The 18,781-nt window shown below is 40.0% G+C and overlaps 1 protein-coding gene across 2 annotated transcripts; it reads right to left on the minus strand.

Annotated features, from left to right (window-relative positions):
- Positions 1-382: 382 nt before the first annotated feature.
- On the minus strand, positions 383-17,280 carry LOC134661523 (116 kDa U5 small nuclear ribonucleoprotein component). 2 transcript variants are annotated; one of them, XM_063517640.1, is made up of 16 exons: positions 17,016-17,280; positions 16,357-16,586; positions 14,848-15,099; positions 14,164-14,421; positions 13,185-13,426; positions 12,462-12,595; positions 11,814-12,000; positions 11,052-11,192; positions 10,330-10,542; positions 9,228-9,363; positions 8,202-8,400; positions 5,428-5,570; positions 4,640-4,776; positions 3,316-3,436; positions 1,369-1,561; positions 383-562 (listed from the first exon to the last, which is right to left on the minus strand). In XM_063517640.1, the coding sequence occupies exons 1-16, from the start codon at positions 17,198-17,200 to the stop codon at positions 409-411; spliced, it is 2,925 nt and encodes a 974-aa protein (XP_063373710.1). In that variant the 5' UTR covers positions 17,201-17,280; the 3' UTR covers positions 383-408. The 2 variants fall into 2 exon arrangements, with proteins under 2 accessions (XP_063373710.1, XP_063373711.1); XM_063517641.1 differs by lacking the exons at positions 3,316-3,436; positions 4,640-4,776; positions 5,428-5,570.
- Positions 17,281-18,781: the final 1,501 nt, after the last annotated feature.

Consider the following 18,781-nt stretch of genomic DNA (forward strand, 5'->3'; position numbering starts at 1 on the left):
TCTACATCGACGCAAATGACGCTTAAAGATAATTAAAGTGTGCAAAGAAGGGAAGCCATCACGTATATGAACATTTTATGAGTGCGAAGGAACAATTAGGGCTCATTTACACGGCGTGCGAACTCGTATGCGACTTTAGTTACATTGCGGACCATTGAGGTGACATCAATTCAGCCGACCGATCAAATAACGCAACGTAATGAAACTCGGTTCTCGTCCCGTCTAAATGGTCCTTACGTTCATAGATTATTAAAGAACTTTACGATACCTAAACTTTACTATGTGTTTAATATGTTTGGATTTTTTGGGAAACCTAAAGTGTTGCGGGCTGGAAAATCTAGTTGTACCCATAAAAAGACAAGATATTTTTTATTTTCTCACATTTATTCACAAGTAAACTACGCTTAACTAATTAAACTGCACGTCCTGCCTCGCCAGCTCGAGCAACATGGGGTCGTCGAAGAACTTGTTGATGGACACGTCTTCGCTGAGGCCCTTGCGGCGCCGCGTCTTCACCATGAACTCGCGGGCCAGGTGCGTGGCGGGCTGGGGCTCCAGCGGCCTGCAAGGAATAAACAACTTTATATTTAAGTACACAAAGATCATATTAGGGTCACTGCGCGTTCCAGGGTTGGCCAGGTTTGGATTTAACAGTACATTTTAACCATGTATAAACGCTTAGGCTAACCCTAAACCGAAAGTGGCCCTTAGGGTATACCTAGTAAATAACACGTCGTTTAGGTAGAAAAAAACTGATTTTTGTGACGGAATATATAACAGTTGAAACTCTTAGCACATGTGGGCGTTTTTTTTTTGTTGTCCCCTACACTTTTTTTTTCAAATTTGGGATTTTTTTGTTATTTCTACTCAGAATCACGAGCTCTTTCTATCCTAATAGGAGAAAAAAAGTGTCCAAAAATTTCCATACATTTTTCGGTCTTTCCATTCCGCGACCGCCATACAAAGTCTATGAAAAATGGTGACGTAATGGAAATAAAAACCTTAGGACACTTTTTTTCTCCTATTAGGATAGAAAGAGCTTGTGATTCTGAGTAGAAATAATTTTAAAAATCCCAAATTTGAAAAAAAAGTGTAGGGGACAACAAAAAAAGGCCCCTTTTGACTTCAAAAAACAGTCCACATGACTGACACTTGTCTGAAACGTACCACTGACGTTATCCTTGCGTTATCCCTTTTCCATACATAGGTATATCCCGCCTGCGGCTTTGAATACCCAATACAATTTCCCGCTATTAAAAAAAGTCTTGAATCGTCACAAGAAGTTTTGATTGGCTAAAATAAAATTCTATATGTCAAACATCGACGAATACGAATAAATAAATAGTTATTTCAGTTTGTCGTTGTTACCTGATGACTATGCTCTTGTCGAGCGGGTCTCCCGGCACGATCTGCCAGTGGTGGAACACCTGCAGGCAGAAGGCCTGGCCCTGCGTGTGCGTCCGCAAGTCCGTCTCGAAGCCGAACGAGTCGATGGCTGGCACGAACGCTTTGATCGTGTAGAGCGGCGAACCGGGCACGGGCGCGTCTTGGGTCACGTGACCTGCGACAAGTTGTACGTTCAAAATATAGCACTTAAGATCGGCTTTCCTAGGATAGCGGTGCCGTCATATAGCGGCCGTCTCCATGCTAAATAATACGGCTAAATATGGATGTCGTAGTATTTGTATGGAGACGGCCGCTTTATGACGGCACCGCTTTCGGAGGAAACCAAAGCTTTAGGGCCACTTGCACTATTCCAGTAACTCGGGGTTAACCGGTTAAACCTGGAGTTACCATGGTTACCAGTACAATGACACTGAGTTAACGGTTTAACCAGTTAACCCTGGGTTAGTGGGATGGTAAGAATGTCAGAGAATTCTGAAAATCATCCATATTAGCAAAATTAGAGTCTATTTTCGAACTCGCAGGCCTAAAAAACAAATCGAGATTGCATTTATTTTGAAAATTTTCAGCCATCACGTATATGAACATTACATGAGTGGGAAAGAGGCAGACTACAGAAAAAACGCGATTACTTTTGAGCTTCATAGCGGCCGCTAGAGCCCCTTGATCGTACCAAAACGTATGGTTAAGCTTTGGATTCCTCCGAAAACGGTGCCGTCATATTACGGCCGCTATATAGCGTTGACTGACGTCACTAGAACGTTGTCTATGTAAACAAGATGGCGCGGTTTCCTAGACGGCGTTACGTTTCGTTGATTGTCAACGTAACGTAAGATGACGGCCGTCATGACCTTGTCGATAGTTTCGTGAACGTTTTATTAGATAGCGGTGACGCCATTTTGAATAAATGACACGAGATTTGAATAAATGATTCCGTACTACGATTATTTTCCTCTTCTGATGATATTTCATCCTCCAAGTAAATTATAGATGATCAAGCAAATCTTGTCAGTAGGAAAAGGCGCGAAATTCAAATTTTCTATGGGACGTTATCCCATCGCGCCTACATTTTTCAAATTTCCTGCTTTGACCTTGGTGGATGACGGTGTGTTATGACGCCGTGGTACTTTCCACATGTCGCCACCGTAAAGACGGCCGTCTTTTGCTGCCGCTATATGACGGCCGTCATATGACGGCACCGTTTTCGGAGGAATCCAAAGCTTTAGCGGACTGGAAAATATGGTGGAGATGCGGTAAGGTGATTATACCTCGGAATATACTGTTACAAAAGCAAATAATTTACGCAATCACATATTTAATTTCAATGACACTTGACATCATTCCGATGTTAGTCGCACTTTTGATATAAATAAATAAATAAATAAATCTTTATTGTTCAAAACATACATGCTACATAAATGAAGTTGGAGCCCTGGAGACTGCGTTGTTTACACTGTGTTGCAGCCCCAGTGGTTGCCCGTATTACATAATCATTTGGAATTTGATAGAACAATCAGACTTAATTTGTAACATAAAAAGTAATGGCACAATAACTCTATAATTATATAATAATATATCTAGTTTAGGTGCAGACTATATAGCGGGAAAGGCTATTCAAAATCTTGCATGCATTTATGTGTGTGTGTGTGTGTGTGTATGTGCGCGTACTAATCCTAACACCCAAATAATCCCTGGCTTAATAGTTTCTCAGTCTCATCATAGTTCATTTATTTGACAGGTTTCCTTGTACAGTCGAAAGTTTTATTTTATTACCCATTTTGTACCTTGTCAAATTGACAATAGTATGAGGTGTCTAGCGACTTTCATATTGATTGTCACTGTGACAAGGTACGAAATGGGTCAGTCATAAATGAATAGTTTCGACCGTGCATAGTTGATCTGCGATTATACCTCTCCGCTTGGCGAGCACGGTGTAGACGGCGGACACGCAGTCGGCGGGCGCCTGCACCTCCACGAACAGGTACGGCTCCATGAGGCGAGGCGTCGCCATCAGGAATGCTGAATACGCCACCTGTACAACGATTATTATTGTTAATAGTTATTTGTACAACAAGAGATCAAAGTTTGATATTTCTTCGAGTGCTTATTTTGAGTCCCGTGTAAGCGAAAGATTCTATAATAGATTCACGAGCGTAGCGAGTGAATCTAATTTAGAATCTTGAGCGTAGTAAGGGACTCAAAAGCGTACAAGATGTAAATAACTTTGATCTCGTGTAGTTCACAAAACTTTTCACCTCAGCAGTGAGAACATATTAAAGAACCCGAAAAATGTATTCCTTCTTCATCACTTACCTCTATTCACTCATGTTTTCTTAAGATATGCCAACAATTAAATTTTCACCTCAGCATCTCGAACAAGGGTACTTTGCTACTTAAAAACAGTGAGCAAAATCGAATTTGGTGAAAACTAATTTTACCGTTTAACTCGCGTATTTTTAGTCACTCGCACGACATATTATGCTTCGGAGAACCTAGGTCTCCATTTTCAAGCACTAACAGCGCATGAGTAGCGGTCACGATAGCCGCGCGCCACCTATTGTCGCTCACCTCGTAAACTCTTGACAAATTGAAATGTCAAAGATAAATTGTATATAAAAGGAAATTATAATGAGTTGTGTTGTAACTCACCGAAATTACGGGCAATGGGTATTGGGTACAGAGAGAGAAAGAGAACTCACTCTTGAGCTATTACCGCGTGGAGAATCTTGAACTTCACGTTAATTCTGCCCCCAAAAGTCCGATGTCCAGTCATGAGGAAACGAACAGAAAGAGAGAGAGAGAGATACTTTCTATTCCATAAATGAATACTATGATAAGTTTTTTGACCAATGTACCTGACATCTCTGTAATGCTATTCTATTAAATTAATGTTTTATTATATATTTGTAATCTGATATCTTCACTCTCTCTATTGACTTATTATTATTATTTTGGACATAGTATTCATTTTTATTTTTTATTTTTTATTTTTATTACTGTTAAACCTATCTGCCTTAGTTTAAGTTATGTCGTAGAAGTTGTATTTGACCATTGTACCTGACATTTGACTTAGTATTATTGTTTGGTTTTTTTCTGTTTGACTTAGGTATAGCTGTGTTTTATTATTTCTGTTTTATGTATTGTTACGATCTCTGTGTTTTTAAAAATTGTATTTGCATGCATTTCTGTGTTTTTTATGCAAATAAATGATGAATATGAATATGAATATACTCACTCGGCGGGCTGTGGGAATGATCTGTCCTCCACCTCTGTGCAACGGCTCCTGCGCTATGACCGCGTCGAGAATCTTGAACTTGACGTTGCGGATCGGCTCCTCGCACAGCGGGCCTTCGCGTGTGCCCCACTGGAACCCTGAGACACAATCAAATTATATATCAACTGACGTGCTACTGCCCAAAGTCAACCTTCGTGAAATTCAGACAAGGTTCACGATGACGCGCCGCGCAACATAGGTCTGGCGTTCTAAAGCTTTGGTTTCCTCCGAAAGCAGTGCCGTCATATAGCGGCCGTCTCCATAGAAATACTACGACATCCATATTTAGCCGTATTATTTAGTATGGAGACGGCCGCTATATGACGGCACCGCTATCCTAGGGAAACCGATCTTAAGGATTAGAATGAATGCGAGGAAATTAGAAGGGCAAAATATACGGCGGACAGCGCGAAACTTGCGACGGAAGATATAGCCATCGCACGGGTTTTAACGTTTTACGTCGATAACTCTGAAAATATACCTCTGTTTAAAATTTTGAACACTGAAAATGTAATGCAATGGCAGCAGAGTTTTTGAATAATGGTAGCGTTTTTTCAGATCACAATACGGTTGCAAAAAATATAAATAGCAATCTTGAGGACCGTCTCTAGTAACTTCATCGATTCAAAACCTGATTAAGCAACTTTCGAACAAAAAAACACGAACAGGTATAAAACGCACCATTAAAAATTGAAACTATTTTGCACAAAAGCTTTTAACCTGAAAATGTAAACTATGCAGTAAAATACCTTGCACTATGCTCTCTTTGACGGACGCCAGCAGATGCTTGTCGACCTCGGAGGGGAGCGTGTCGTCGACCAGGATGTTGGGCCCCGTCGCCGTGGGGCCGAACGCCCAGATAGAACGGGCGGCCAGCAAGTCCCAGTCGTACCTGATATTTAAAAGATAACAAAATGAGAATTGTTATAGAGTTAGACCAAGAAAAGTCTGCATAACTTTTGATAGCATACGCAGTGCAAGTGTCATTTATACGTCATAATTTTATAGAAGTTTGACGTTTAAAATAACACTTGCACTGCGTGTGCTATCAAAATCGTTGCAGACTTTTCTTGGTCTAACTCTAAAAACGCCGGCTTCATTTATTAAACTCTGACCACGCTATTGTTGCACAAGCTTACTTGCTTTGCTTTGAAATGTAAACAAAACAGCTCCACAGATAAGATATAAATGACTCGCGATTTTCGAACTATTCAAACGGTAGTGTTGCTAACCCGCGACTTTTCAAAGGGTATAGCCGGGTAAGCATGGTGTTAAGACCTATCTTATCAGGGAATGGACAAATAGGTATGCAATACCTACTTGCCTACGCCATCTAGGTTAGGGCTCTCAAACTTATTAATAGATATTAGATATAAATCACCGGTAGACAGCACCACAGTCCTATAATATGTAAATAAGGTGACATCTACCGAAACTCCTATGTACTAGCATACGAGCTCAACAGCTTAGTTTAGGTATGTCAGTATATGTAATAGTTCATAAGTAATCAGTAGTGTGGCGCTGTACGATAGCTATATAAGAACCTACTTGCCTGTATATACGATCACTTTTTCCAACCAGCCTTCTGCTTAACATTAAACTTAATATAGTATATTCCTTGCTTTTAATTTGGCCGCCATTTACCTCCACGCTGGACACATGGCCAAACTGCCCTTAGCGAAAAAAACAATTTCCTTTTACTGGATTATTAACCTATGTATATGTAGTGCTTTCACCAAATATTAAGCCTGAAGTGCTTCAGATTTAAAAAAAAAATGCAAAAAAAGAAAAATCATTTTTATTTTATTACAGCCAAAGTACTAATCCGATTTCTTTGTAATTTGGGTATGTTGTATATACAATTAAGGTCGCTTTCTGAAAAAAATAATATTGAATTATCTCTTAAAATAATAGTAAAAAATTGAGATGAAAATTTTCAGAAAAATAAAAAAAATACGTGCGAGATAGCGACAGTTACCAAATTTACATATTTTATGTAGAATTTAATACTGTTTAACATATATTTTTTTCAAAAATTAAAATCGGGATTAACAGTGTGAAAAACTCGAATTTGTAACATCCCATAATACTCTCTCTTCATACAAGCAAAGGTAAGTAGTCATAAACGAATGAAGTATATTGTGAACGCAGTCTTTACGAATTTGAATTTAGAATATGACGTATTTTATTCATCAAAGGAACAGACATTTTTCAATCGTTAACGCTCTGTATAAAATTCGTGCCTATTTTCCTGTTCCCGCGCTTTTTTTAGGGTTCCGTAGCCAAATGGCAAAAAACGGAACCCTTATAGATTCGTCATGTCTGTCTGTCTGTCTGTCCGTCTGTCTGTCCGTCCGTATGTCACAGCCACTTTTCTCCGAAACTATAAGAACTATACTGTTGAAACTTGGTAAGTAGATGTATTCTGTGAACCGCATTAAGATTTTCACACAAAAATAGAAAAAAAAAACAATAAAGTTTTGGGGTTCCCCATACTTCGAACTGAAACTCAAAATTTTTTTTTCATCAAACCCATTCGTGTGGGGTATCTATGGATAGGTCTTCAAAAATGATATTGAGGTTTCGAATATCATTTTTTTCTAAACTGTATAGTTTGCGCGAGAGACACTTCCAAAGTGGTAAAATGTGTGTGGCCCCCTGTAACTTCTAAAATAAGAGAATGATAAAACTAAAAAAATATATGATGTACATTACCATGTAAACTTCCACCGAAAATTGGTTTGAACGAGATCTAGTAAGTAGTTTTTTTTTATACGTCATAAATCGCCTAAATACGGAACCCTTCATGGGCGAGTCCGACTCGCACTTGGCCGCTTTTAATCTCTGAATGCCGTTCGCCCTAGCCGCATACAGCATGCCCTAGCTGCATACATATACAGGAGTTTAAGGTCCGCGCTCAGCGAAATAAGTCGCGTTCTAAATTCAAATTGCGTTGGGAATATAACTTTCTAGTATAACGTACAAGTTATTTTGTATGAAGAGAAGGTATTATGGGATGTTACAAATTCGAGTTTTTAACACTGTTAATCCCGATTTTAATTTTTGAAAAAAATATATGTTAAACATTATTAAATTCTACATGAAATATGTAAATTTGATAACTGTCGCTATCTCGCATGTATTTTTTTATTTTTCTGAAAATTTTCATCTAAATTTTTTACTATTATTTTAAGAGATAATTCAATATTATTTTTTTCAGAAAGCGGCCTTAATTGTATATACAACATACCCAAATTACAAAGAAATCGGATTAGTACTTTGGCTGTAATAAAATAAAAATGATTTTTCTTTTTTTGCATTTTTTTTTTAAATCTGAAGCATTTGAGGCTTAATATTTGGTGAAAGCACTACATATACATAGGTTAATAATCCAGTAAAAGGAAATTGTTTTTTTCGCTAAGGGCAGTTTGGCCATGCTTACCCGGCTATACCCTTTGCCGCTTTTTCCTACTGACAAGATTTGCTTGACCAACTATAGACAACAATTAGTTTATGTACTGACTTGTTCTGGAAGAACTCCCCGAGCTTGCGCCTGTCCCACGTGACGCACACGGCGCCCGCCTCGATGTCCTCGGCCAGCCCCCGCTCCAGGGGCTCCGCTATCATCGTCAACTTGTTGCGTTTGTTAGGGGTCTCCGCGAAGCACTTCAGCGAGGAGGTCTCTACTACCGTCTCGCAGAACGATACTACGGGGTCGGCGACTGGAATGGAATAGGCTACATGACTAATTTTTTTTTATGGTATCAATCGATCGGGTTTGTTTTTAGGATCAAATGTCTATATGGGACCCATTGCATTAAAGTAACACAAAAGTCAGAAATTGTAGTCAAAGGCCGACAGTCGCACTTCACTCGCGAAACGCCCTATACAAAACGGCCAAGGGCCGTGACGTCATCGCCCATCTTGTAGTATGGACAAAACAAGAAAATTGCGTTTTTGTCGGTGAAATATTGCGTTTATGTATATAGTTGCTATACAATATTTTATTGCATAAAATGTAAGGAATCGAATGGTACCCTTACTTTTATCGTTTTTGGAAGTTAAAAAAAAATTTAAATTTTGAATCTTTCAGGTCCTGTATTTTTGTAATTTTTCAATATTTAATTTTAATACCCACATTAGCGTGATAAATTGCTCGTTTGCTATCTATTTTACTAGATTTTGTTATAAAATTCAACATGTGACATCATCCCTATTAAGGGACTCTAACCATTTTGTTACAGTAATTTTGCATTTAAATTTAACTTGCCCAGTTAGTAACCCATTCATCTTCCCGATTTCTGATTGAGCTGAAATTTTACATACATATATGTAAATCGGATGACAATGCAATATTATTATGACATGGAGCCGATCTGATGATGGAGACAGAAGGTGGTCATGGGAACTTTTCCAGAATTGTCGATGAGAAAGAAAAGGACAGTCAGCGATAAAAGCTTGTAGTTGTACCAAAAATGTAGTTTAGTGCCAAAAACTTATGATTTATCTTTCGTCTCAATACAGCCTGTCTTGTTAAATGAAGCGGCACCTTTGATGTCTATCTCCGAGTACATGTCCCTGAGGTCGTGCATGACGCAGTCGAGGTACAGCTCGCCCGTGCCGAGGATCACGTGCTCGCCGCTCTCCTCCACGCGCGTCGACAGCAGCGGGTACGACTTGTTCACCTGGAAACAGGTACACCTAGTATAGTTTGTAGCTTTCTAGTAGACCCCGAAAGCTTATCCTATTGTCTATTGTTCAGTAAAACCGCACGTGCTACTTACCTGCAAAAAAGGGTCCTAATTATTCTATTTGGCACCTGAGCGCGGGCTAGTCCGACGCTCAAAAAACCAGTGTAGGTGCGCTCTCCGATAACGCGCCTTTGTTACGCATCTCGATGACACATTTTAGAGTGGTTCTGTAGCGTTCGACTCGCCGGCACTCAGTAACCGAAGTATCGATTTTTTATGCAGGTGGTTGTGGCACGTGGCACGAGCGGTTTTTCTTAACAATAGACAATAGGATTAGCCTTCGGGGTCTATTAGAAAGCTACAAACTATACAGTCACCACACGGGATTGTTACGCCGTTTAGGGTCCTAGCGAAATTGGTTGATCCATACGTTATGGAATGTCCAATTTAGCTAGAACCCTAAATGGCGTAACAATCACGGAGCGTGGCTGTACATATTGATTTACCAAAGCTGGTGTATAATGAAATATTGAAATTTGAAATAAACAAAATGATTGTCATCTACAGTGGAACCTCGCTCAGCTTCGCGCCGAGACCGTCCGGATTACAGGGATCGCCGGATTACCGAGGGTCGGATAAGAGAGTCTACTCAATCATTACACGATAAGTTGACTAGTTGCCTAGATTTACTGATTGGTTTGAGCGATGACAAAAAAAGACAATCTTTGATACGGGACAATGGCATACATTTCGTGGAATGCTTCATATCTATTCGTGACGCTAGAAAGTAGCGTCTAGGCGTAGGCGAATAAGGCCTTCGTGCACGGCCTCGCACTTAGCAGAACCTCGCAAAGCCAACTATTTTATCACCTTGGGAAAACACATTGAAAAGGGCCTCGCAGGTGTGGTTTTCGCCCACGGCTAGATTGGTTCACGCTACGCCACTGACGCTAGACCCACCTTCCTCAGCCCGTCCAGCATCTTGGGCAGCTCCGAGGGGTTGACGGGCTCCACGGCTATCTTGACGACGGCCTGCGTGTCGAACCGGAGCGGCCGGAACGTGTGCAGCTCCTCGGCCTCGTCGGCGCCGACGAACGTGCACGTCTTCACTATGGGCTGGTCGATGCCCTCGACCAGCGCCCAGCAACCGGCGGGGACGCGATTTAACTCCACCTGATTAATATTACAAAATAAACTGAAAATCTTAATCATTTATTTACAAACAAGATATATACAGTGGTATTACTAAAAGAAATTAAAAACTAGCTTAAATATAAAATAAATAAACTGAAATAAATATCATATACTAAGGAAAAAGTGACCAAGCCCTCTAGTGGCGCCTATCCCCGTCAGCCCAGCCAGTCATAGTGAACTTTGTCGGAATGCACCAAGGTTGATATTGGGTTGTAGCCGCGAGCGTCAGTTGACGTCTTTGCCGGTCAAGGGGTTAGGTGTTTTTTAGCATTAGAAAGAAGGTAAGCGATCTTGAGATGAGAAATAAGTCACAACATACGAGTATATGTTAGAATTATAAATTATACACGTATTACGATCTTTTACATGATTTTGCTTTCATAAGTAGTATAAACTAATTTTTAAAGCGTTTTTCAATATTTTTTAATAAAAAGACACGTCAAGATAAAAAAACGAACTACAGTACATATTTTAAAATGAATCGGTACCTTGTATCTGGCCTCGTATATCCACAGCCGGCCGACGTTCATAATCCTCGAGTCCTCCTCGTCCTGCGTGCTGTAGTTCTCGCCGAGCACGCGCACGGACTGGCCCGCGTACAGCGTGCCGGACATTATGCGGGCCAACACCTGAAAAAGTGTTGTAATAGTGATATAATCAAGCTTTTCAATCTCGTACTTAACTTAGGCCACTCAGCAAGCTTTGTGCTACACGGTACTCGACTGAAAAGCTCTATTATATCACGATAACATACTATTTAATTATTCTCTCGATACAAGACGACGTCTAAACAGCCTTAATTTTTCGACCCGTTTTTAAATACATTTTATTTAAATTTCCTTTGTTTTGGGAATTTTCAGAAAAAGGTTTACCATACCTAGTAACTTTTTTTCGAAAAACGAAAACCCCGTCAGTGGAATAGACATCTTGGTGGAGTGTGCGACCAGTCGCCCCGACCGGTCGCAGGCGCAACAGTGCGTGTGTGCGACATGTTCATGACAACTAAACTCACCAAGAAGAAGCTACAGTCGTCAGTGGGATACATCTTGGTGGAGTGTGCGACCAGTCGCCCCGACCGGTCGCAGGCGCCACAGTACGTGTGTGCTACATGTTCATAACAACTGAACTCGCCAAGAAGAAACTACAGTCATCGGTGGGATACATCTTGGTGGAGTGTGCGACCAGTCGCCCCGACCGGTCGCAGGCGCCACAGTACGTGTGTGCGACATGTTCATAACAACTAAACTCACCAAGAAGAAGCTACAGTCATCGGTGGGATACATCTTGGTGGTGTGTGCGACCAGTCGCCCCGACTGGTCGCAGGTGCGCATGTCGTCGTGCAGCGGGCCCTCGGTGCCGCGGTACGTGTGTGCCACTTTGCGCGTGGCCGCGTCCAGCGGGGAGGGAATGTGACGGACCACCATCTCCACGAAACCTCTGGATAACAAACAAATTAATTTTCAAACATAGTTAAATCGAATACACACTCGTACATTAATACAGGTGTTGTATGGAAACATTAAGCGTCGGGGAATTCAGACCACCTCCCCAAAGGCTGGCTTACTCTGAAGAAACGGACTACCCTAATTGTGGTTTGAATCGATGATGCAAAGCGTCTGATTGCCTGTCCACTGGCGCGGAGCGAGGTAGCGGAGCGATGAGCGAGATAAAAATCTACCAATAAAATAGGGTATTTGTTTTCAACATTTCTATTTTCAAACCCATATAAAACTATAAAGAGTAGGTAATTTGATTGTGACGTCACATGCTAGTGTTTCATATAAATTCCGTACTAGCAAAATCGTTTTGATAGTTCGAAAAAGGAAACTGATTTGATTAGTAGTCAAATACAGTGGCTAGGCAAATATCTTATAGCTGTGTAGTGTGTACCGACGTACCGGAAGTCTCCGAAGAGGCGGCTGCAGACGAGCCGCAGCAGCGGGCGCACGTTGAGCTTGGACTCCTGCTTGGACAGCTTGATGTCCAGCTCGGCCAGCACGGCCGGCAGCGTGTCGTCCACGTCGCCGACCACCTGCACAATGGATCGACACTTATTTAGTCCATTTCTCAATAAATTATTTGTATTTGTATTTGTATTTGTATTTGTATTTGTATTATACAGATTACAGATTACATTGTCATTCTACAGTACCTAATTCACGCCAATAGGGTGTAATACTGCAATGTTCTGCCGCCCGATTGCAGCACTAACACCCATCGTGAACCATAGAGTAAGTTATACATTCTACAGTACCTATTCACGCCAATAGGGGGTATTACTGCAATGTTCTGCCGCCCGATTGCAGCACTAGCACCCATCGTGAACCATAGAGTAGCTTATACATACTGTGCCTTAAACTGTTTTTTGACAAGTTTTCACAGACAATAAAATATGATATTGATACATCAAGGCGGTTTGTTTACAAAGGGCCTACCGGGAAACGCGAAAATCGAAACTCAGCTAGATATCTGCCTCTTTATCGCTCGAATATGCAAAAGTGATAGAGAGGTTAGATAACACAATTTCTACTCTCTACAGTGGACCCTCAGATTGTTTCCCTATTTATAGGCATTATGATCTGTCTTCGTGAACCTCCATGTCTTCAAGTCTCACGACATACCTGAGCAAAGATCTTGTAGAGCGGCTCAAGGATGAACTCTACGAAGCTTCGCTGCGCGGAGGAGTGCGGTTGTTTCTTGGTGAACCGCCTGGTCTTGGTGTTGAAGTAGACGTCGCCCCACAGCCACGCGGCCATGTCGGCGGCGCGGAGCCCCGAGGCGGGGTGCGCCGCCGCGTACATGGCCGCGAACGACTCCAGCGTGAAGCACACGTCGTACAGGGAGGAGGCGAAGCAGACGTTACCTGTCAAGATTTAAGTTTACTGTTTACCAACTGCGAAGAAATTTTGGCGTACATTGCGAAACTATGTAAAGTTAATGTGGCTAATTCCGTCTTAGAGGCTATTCCGCCCATTAGCGTTTATCTCGAACAACGAACAAAATTGATAAATTCATCGACAAAGCAGCGAATGCTTTTAGTTTCAGCAATCAAAAGCAAATGATTATTTTTTCCCACGATTGAAAATCAAACAAATAATATAAATATACGCTCGTGGACGGAATAGTCCATGACGGAATTAGCCACATTTACCTTATCTATAATATGGGACACGTAAAACACTAATTGCAACAGACGTGCAATATATGTGGACTATTTACGTACCTAAAGATGTTACACGACTAAGGGCTCATTTAGACGGTGCGAGAACTCGCATGCGAGTTTAGTTACATTGTGTCATTTGATCGGTCAGCTGAATGGATGTAAGCTCAGTGGTCCGCAATGTAACTAAAATCGTATACGAGTTCGCGCGCCGTCTAAATCAGCCCAAAGTAAAACACTAATTGCAAAAGCCGTTTCAAGTGAATGAGCAGTATAAAGGCACGATATTTAAACTAAATATCTTGAAGAAAGTTTTTGTCCATTTTTGCTACTGATACCAAAAAATAACTCTGGTGGAAGTTTCAGCTCTATAGCATGAGATGGTCGATCTTGTTGATACTAGACACCTGCTCCAAGGGATTGTAACTCTTGTGACTTACCTAGTAAAGGCGAGAACACTGTAGCCGGCTCGTCGGGGTTGTCTTGAGGCTGGTTTGTTTCTATCAACGAATTCAACTCGTCTATTATGTGCCTGAGCTTGTAATACGCGTCTGCGGGCGGCAGTTTCAGCTCTAGCATGAGACGGTCGATCTTGTTGATGCAGATTGTTAGGGGAACCCGCTCTTGCACGGCGTGCCGGAGCAGACGCTCGGTGTTTAGCATTATGCCCTCGGCAGCATCAACGAAAAGCACCGCGCCTGTTGGCAGAGTACAAAAATAAGTTATTTAACAGATTTCAATGATCTTGAATGATTTTTTAGAGTTTTTTATGTATGCTCCCCGATTTCAAGAAGATCGCTGGAATGATTCAGAAAATATTGTGGAGAAATGGAGGGAATTCCTTAAATAATTTAAGCACATCTACAGTAACTTGTCAAATTGCAAAATGTTATACAAGAGTCATTGAATTTTTCATTATTCCCTTATTTTAAAACTATACCGTACATACTTTTTTCCCAACCGTTTTTATATATGAAAACTATTTCAAAAATTCATTTATGTGTTACAGCATGATAGTAGTGATGGTCTACTTTAAATGGGTATCATTTTAATTTAATTTTGGAGCAAAGTAGGCACACTTTACTGTAACCATCCTTTAAAATACCTATTCAAAAGAGACTAACCGTCAGAAATCCTTAAAGCGGAAGTGACTTCGTCGCTAAAATTCACATGGCCTGGGGTGTCCATGATGTTCAGCAAGTGAGACTTTCCCTTGATATTCTTCAACATAAGCGTGACCGGCATGGCTTTTATGGACACCCCACGCTCCTGCTCGACGAACAGGGTGTCTGTGTATCGCATGGGGATGGTGGTCTCGTTGTTGACGGTGCTGGGGTGCGTCTGGCGGATGAGGCAGTCCACGAACGAAGTTTTGCCTAAAATAATTAAAAAAAAAGACTATTGCTGACATCACATACTCCATTATTATTGTGTAAATAATTCACTGAAATAACTACAGAAGGTTGGTAGCGCAGGAGTGAAGCTCTTCCTTTCTGACTGTGTCTGAGCGATGTACATATATGAATACCAGTTCTTGCCCTAAATTTTTATTTAATTTATTTGGCTCACAAAACAAGTTACAGACATGTACAGGAATTACATTAATAACTTACATTTCAAATCTAGACTATAACTCTAAACATGTGTGCACAGGAGAGAGAACCCGGAAAGAGAACCTGAGTATGCAGACAAGCCAGAACAGGGCACTCTGGCGCAGACATACAAGGAGACGCCCAGATAAACTGGGAAGAGGGACAGGCAAAGAAGAATATGTGTGCACAGGAGTTAAAATATATCGCTAGAGGGCTGAGATGTCAAGAAAATCAATATCCACGAATATTCAATAAATTGCCAATTAATATTTTAAGACTGGAAAACGTTAGTGAATTATAATTGCATTATATAATTTTTTGGCATCCAAAGCCTACTACACCATTCAGGAATATCTTAATGACATATATTCACAGTTATAAGATTACCTAGTTAGTAAGTACTTAGATATTAATTAATTTAATTTAAATATGATGCATGCGACACACATGACATCATGATATTTGCATCAAATATCAACATTTATTCAGCAAATAGGCCACAAGGGCACTTTTACACGTCAATATGGAATTTACATACAGCAAAAAAAAAACACATCAATAATTATAAAATACAACAAAGCCGTAAATATCAAATCAAACTAACATAGAGATGTATAAAGCCTCTAAATCTCGAATTACAAAAAACGCAATAACAATAGTATTGAAAAAAAAAACACAAAGATACAAAAACTATAATCTAATCTATGTCTCTATGACCAAACATGTAGCTCTATTGTATTAGTATTTCATGTTTAAGCAAATAAAACTCTGCATCTGAATAATTATATAAATATTAGTATAGTAAGATTTGAAGTCTACTCATACTTAATTGATTTATCCACTAATTAAACTAGGTCTAAAACTAAACAAGATAAACTAAACAAAAAAAAATAAAATAAACTTAGAACTAAAGATAAAAAAAACATGGACACCACAGTGGTCTTCCCTGCAAGAAATTTAATATGCAGGTCATTGACCTTGACCTGATAATGAATCAATTCTCAGTCTAATTAAATATTAATAAAGAATTTTGATCCTCACCATTGTGCAGATGCCCCATAAGCGTCACATTCCTCATCAGATTCGTATTGTCCAGCATGTCGGCCAAATACTCCATGTCGTACGTGGTCTCTAGCAACTCCTGCTGCTGCATCTGGAACTTCTTGTGCTTCACCGGCTCCACCAGCGGTTTATCCAGCGCCTGGGTGTCTTCCTCCTGGACCACCGTCTCTACGTCTGGCCCGTATACTTCTACTGCTTGTGGGTAGTATCTGGATTACAAACATATAGAAATAATGTTTTCAATCAAATGATCATTGATGTTAAAAAGGAGGCTTTTAGATAACATAGATGAGTACAGTCAAGGAATTAAATTTCAGTACTTTACATTAGAATCAGAATTGCTACTATATCAAGGAAAGATACACCTTGCCGTAATAAGTGAGACATAGCTAACCCGGGTAGCCAATTGCAACAGCATACTGGCTTTTCTTCACATTGTATTTTAAACTGTGACTTCTTAGTCATGCATTAGCTAGCATTGCTTAGGCCATGCATACTTTCAGCAACGTACATACAACAACACAGACCGAGGCGCTCAGAATCACCATGTCGTCTGCGTAACCGCACACTGTGTGTGTGTAACTTACACAGTGTAAGTTGTAACCAATTACTTAGCGATTTTAACTTTCAACGCTCACCGTTTGTCCTCATGCAGCACGACCGACATGGGCGCGGCCTCCGGCTCCGCGTCAGCATCCTCATCATCGTCCATGGCATCCTCGTCGCCCTCCCGGTTATCGTAGACGCTCTGGTCATCGTCTGAATCTGAATCTAGATCAGGCCCTATGTAGTTCCCGAATTCGTCGTACAAATCACCGTCCATCTTGACGACGATTAGCTAGTTATAAGCGTATTGAATATAAAACTAAACTTGCAAATTATGTAAAGGAATAATCAAAACAAAAGCCGCTGAGGATTGCGACTTTTCAAAGATAACCTCAAAATCAGAGTTTGCGTTTAGTTTAGCATCATTCTTGTTGTCAGTGTCACAGATAAAACATAAGTGGATTTATTTGGAAAAATAAGTAAACGCATTATACTTTTTTTTCTGTGTGCAAACCACTCAAAACCTTACTATAATATAGAGGGATAGAGAGGCAAATAGAGGAACAAAAAAATCCTCTGTTGTTTATACCTAAATCTCATCTCTTAATTGTTTTCGCTTTCGCCAGTCTAGCACCATAGCGACCTTTGAGCAATAGTATTGCCGTTGTTGGGTAGGGTAGGCCATAGTGGCTGTGATAGTGGTTAAAATATTCTCTTTGTGGACGAATTGTTATTAGGCCTGCCTCATTTTGGTTCTATTCAAATTTGGAGGGACCAGGCGCGCTGAAGGATCTGCCACACTGCTTCTCGACGCAACATCCATGCTTAAGAAAAGCAGGGTTCTATACTATGAGGACAATCTATTCTAAAACTAAAATAAAACTTCACTTAAATCAGTCAATAATTTAAAATTGTATTTATAATTATTGCTCTAAACAAAAAATATACGAATAAAAGGGTCTAATAGGTAAAAAAGCTGTCTTAATCGATACAAACATATGTACACGTTTTCTAAATAGGTATAGTACCTAGTGGTTAGATAAGGATGACATTTTAAAACTACTGCACGGTCCGCTTGCATACGAGAGGAGGCAGCTATATGCTAGAGTGAAATGGCTATATATGACTACCTAATGTGTTACTTTCTCACTCTAGCACATAGTTTTCTCTTATTCTCACAGTAAGTATTGCAAATAGAACCGTGAGTAAGGTTTAAGAGTCCTAAAAGTTATATTTAGGTCTAAACCATAATTTGTATACAACCACAGGAGTTATAATTAATTAATTAGTTTAGTTTACAATTTCGATAAGATTTTGGATATCTTCTACATTTACTTTGAGATATTTTATAATAATATTATTAATATAGTCACATTGGCAGTCTTTTTCGAGACTATTTTGGATTGCTTCCAACCAAAGGCGGTGTCCGAGCGAGACATCGCTATATACGCGCATAGCGCTGTCACGGTCATACACCGGAGCGACATGCGAATTCGCATTAGTGTAATAACCGGGTAAAACAACTGTGATAATGATAACACGACACGAAGAACGCTAACTGAAAACTAAAAGATATGTACAAGAATTGACAAAAGTATGGGAACAAGTAAATTTTATCTAACAATAGTTAGTACAATCGAAATAATATGTATACATGTATAATAACTTAACAAAGTAGATACAACTAAGAATATATTAAATATGTACTAATTTGTCCGAACAGGTGAGCCCCTTTTAATTGTATTGTACACATTTAAATATGAAGATTTAACGTCAGACATTTTCAAGAAAAAGGTAACATAATGTGGGTAGCGAATAAGACTCACAGACATAAGGTACAATTAGAAATTAACCTTAA

Source organism: Cydia amplana, chromosome Z (assembly GCF_948474715.1).
Source record: "Cydia amplana chromosome Z, ilCydAmpl1.1, whole genome shotgun sequence".
NCBI classification, from domain to species: Eukaryota; Metazoa; Arthropoda; class Insecta; order Lepidoptera; family Tortricidae; genus Cydia; species Cydia amplana.